This window comes from Sinocyclocheilus rhinocerous, unplaced genomic scaffold (assembly GCF_001515625.1).
Source record: "Sinocyclocheilus rhinocerous isolate Xijiao unplaced genomic scaffold, SAMN03320098_v1.1 scaffold575, whole genome shotgun sequence".
Classification (NCBI taxonomy): Eukaryota; Metazoa; Chordata; class Actinopteri; order Cypriniformes; family Cyprinidae; genus Sinocyclocheilus; species Sinocyclocheilus rhinocerous.
In genome coordinates, this window is record NW_015659697.1 from 81,809 (window position 1) to 85,398 (window position 3,590).

Sequence of the window (3,590 nt, forward strand, 5' to 3'; positions counted from 1 at the left end):
GTGTAGCATACTAACTAACTACTAATACACTGCTTAAAGCATAATTGTTGAGAATGTGTAGTATTACTAGTTTGCTAGCTATTAAAAAAAACTGAAATTGTAATCATTCAAAAATGTGTAGGTGTTCAATAATTCAATGTATTTAAAAATACAGTTATTTATATTTTAATATTATATTATACATATTATTTTACAAATCTAAATTAACATATATAAAGTATATATTTTTGCTGAGATTTGATGTTGACAATTTTGCGTCGTGATTATGCAATGACTTCATCGGGCAATGACATCACAACATCATTTAGCAACAAATCAACTTTCCTTTAGCAACTCTCTGAAAATTAGTTGGCAACACTGCTGAAACTCTTTTCACACTGATCACATGTGTGTGGTTTCTCTCCGGTGTGAATTCTCATGTGAGTCTTAAGAGTTTCTTTTCGTGAGAAGCTATTCCCGCACAGTTTGCAGGTGTAAGGGCACTCTCCAGTGTGAGTTTTCATGTGGGCATTAAGGGTTCCTTTATGTGTAAAACTCTTTCCACACTGATCACATGTGTGTGGTTTCTCTCCAGTGTGAATTCTCATGTGAATCTTACGACTTTCTTTTCGTGAAAAACTCTTCTCACACAGTTTGCAGGTGTAAGGGCTCTCTCCAGTGTGACTTCTTATGTGGCTATTAAGGGTTCCTTTATGTGTAAAACTGTTTCCGCACTGTTGGCATGTGTAAGGTTTCTCTCCAGTATGCACTCTCATGTGGACATTAAGGTTTCCTTTTTGAGTGAAACTTTTTCCACACTGTTGGCAAGTGAAATAACTTCTAGTTCCTGTGTTTTGAGCTTTTTTTTGTGAAGAAGTATTTTCAGTCTGTGAGTAACTAAAGTTTTTTTCTTTAGTTATGAAGTCATGATGTTTTTCATACAGATCCTTTTCTTCCATTTTATCTAGTTCTTCGCTCTCTTCTTTCAGTGCCATTAGGCCTAAGGAAAAAATTGACAAAAATACAAGTTAACCCCAGTTTAACGGCACATAGCAACATGTTTTAATATATACACCAGTGGTTTTCAATCCTGGTCCTGGGGACCCACCGCTCTTTGGGGATCCACCACACATTTTGTGTGTCTCCCTTATTTACCACACCTGATTCAGATTACCAGCTCATTAGATGAGAGCTCCAGAAACTGCACTGTGTGTGTCAGATAAGAGAGATATACAAAATGTGCAGAGCAGTGGGTCCCCAGGACCAGGATTGAAAACCACTGATGTACACATTTAAAGCATCAAGTCCAACAACATGTATGCTAGAAATTAGGGATGCATCAATACAGTTAGGCCACGGTTGATTACACACCTCGGTTTTTTAACCACAGTTTTTGGTTATGTTCGGTTCTGATGGCTTGGCACATCAGAGTGTTTTTTGTGATTTGCAATTTAAAATGTGATAAAAAAAGCACACTTCTGTACACTGGAGAAAAACATGGATTATCATAAACTCAAACTTCTTTTGAGAGAAGTATTATTTTTCTTATTTTTACACAAAATAGGATGGATTGGCCATTATTGAGCGCTATAAACAAATGTAATGTCTGTTTCATTCATACTGGAAGCCAGAGGGCGCCCGTACGCAACCCGAACTTCCTAAGTTTAAATTCCTGAAAAAACGGAATAAACTTTAACGGGTATGAATGTGTTGGTTTATGTTTTTAATATATATTAACTCAATATTACAGGTTTTTAAACTAAAATACCTTTTAAATGTCTTGTTAGCTAATGGCTTTGTCTTGTTGTATTGTGTTAGTTTAGCAAAAGCATCTTCTTAAGTCTACTAAAGATATAGATATTCATACATGCGTATAACTACAGTTGCAGTGCAGATGCACGGACCGACTTTGACATTCCAATATGGGGGACAGCTTACGTATAGATGCCCATGGAAACTTCCGCTAATAGGGCATCTAGCTATACATAGCTATGTGGACAACAGCATCCAGCTATCGCTGTGACAGAGTACAAATGTTTTGAATTATGAAACATGAAGACAATAAACACTCGACTGCAGCAATATATGGTTTATCTGTGTTCTTCAAGCCATCTTGGTTATTTTCATAATAATTAAGTATATTTATAATCCATTACTAATCGACATAGCCTTTTACTCTTACCCTTTTAATCTTTGTGGAAATTTCAAAATTATTTGTCTATAAATAAGAAAATGGAAACGACATTACAGTACAGTACAAACTATGCCTTCTAACTGTGAAGACACTCTTTATTGTACGATATATTTCGATAAGAAATGGTGGTTTAGTTACAATCTGCAAACATAAACATAAGTCTTGTACATTGTAATATAACTTTAGTCAAAAGTAGTAAATGCCAAACACATGAGATGCCAGGTCATTGATATGGTATCATGGTGTCAATCATCACAATTTCGAGAGTTCTGTTCCATACACACACAAATCTTAATTTAAGGGATTCACTCTCGTATTTAATGCGTTTGTCACAACTGAAACTTTACAGTGTGTACTTGGCCTTACTTGGTTAGCTAAAATTATTTAGTGTTTGTTAGTGCTTTAAAATTCCTTGGTATGCATAATCACAGTTGTGGGTAAGTTTGCCAGCTGTGCTGAATTAGTTGGGAACATCCTGTATTTTGGTAGTAATTCCTGGACGGTTTACGGGATGTTTACTGATGAGGTTGAAAGTGAGATTACACTAATGTGTTAATATAGCATTAACTTCAACAGCAATAAATTCTACACACGAGATACTTTCTTTACACGCAGTATTTGTTGCAGTCTGATGACATGTTTTTCTGTCCCATTTCGATTGACAAGTTTGATCTGCCCTGATCATTGGCTGTTTTTAAACAATCGGCCAATGTCAATGTGGCGAGGGGGGCGTGGTTCAGCGAGGTCTGCAGCGGGAGAGAGAGTTGGGAGACGAGCGGCGAGTAAGTGGGTCAAATGATTGGCGTGGAGAGAGCGGGGAACCAGACGCGGCATCGGTCCTAGCCGTGGTCAGCCCCGCCCCCCTGGGCGGAGCTCTCGGGCCAGTAGCATACTCCAGCCCTCGGGGCGGGACTCGCGGAGGACCTGGAGGACGGGACCTGGGAAGAGGGACAGGTCGAGAGGCAGAGAGAGAGGGAGAAAATAAAAGGGGAAGAGAGAGAGACAGCTGGAAGGGATTCGCCGACCCCAGGGCACGCCACCATCTGATCCTCCGCCAATTGGATGGCTGAGTCCAGCGACGTCGGTCGGTGGCACTGGACCCACTCTGCCGTCTTCTTTGGCAGCCGAGTGATGAACTGCTCCAGTACCACCCGGTCGATGATGTGGTCGACGTCGCTTCCCTCAGCCAGTAGCCACTTGCGACATGAGTCCCGGAGCCGTTGGGCCAGCACGAAGGGTCGGCCGCTCTCGCCCAGGTCCAGCGAACGGAATCGCTGGCGATGTTGCTCCGGGCTTCGGCCGACCCGCTGGATGATGGCCCTTTTGAGATCGTCAAAGACCAGGAGGTTCCGCACGGGCAGTTGCTGAGCAGCCACCTGCGCTTCCCCCGATAACAGGAGTATCAGGCGCATCGGCC

At 41.1% G+C, this 3,590-nt stretch overlaps 1 protein-coding gene across 1 annotated transcript in view; it reads right to left on the minus strand.

The window, feature by feature from the left end:
- Positions 1-386: 386 nt before the first annotated feature.
- Positions 387-3,590, minus strand: part of LOC107724011 (gastrula zinc finger protein XlCGF49.1-like) — a gene marked incomplete at its 3' end in the record, with an annotated part of 14,642 nt that continues 11,438 nt past the window's right edge. The window contains exon 3 of the mRNA XM_016532773.1: positions 387-979. Coding sequence (XP_016388259.1) covers positions 387-979 — 593 coding nt within the window. The remainder of the gene's footprint in view (positions 980-3,590) is intronic.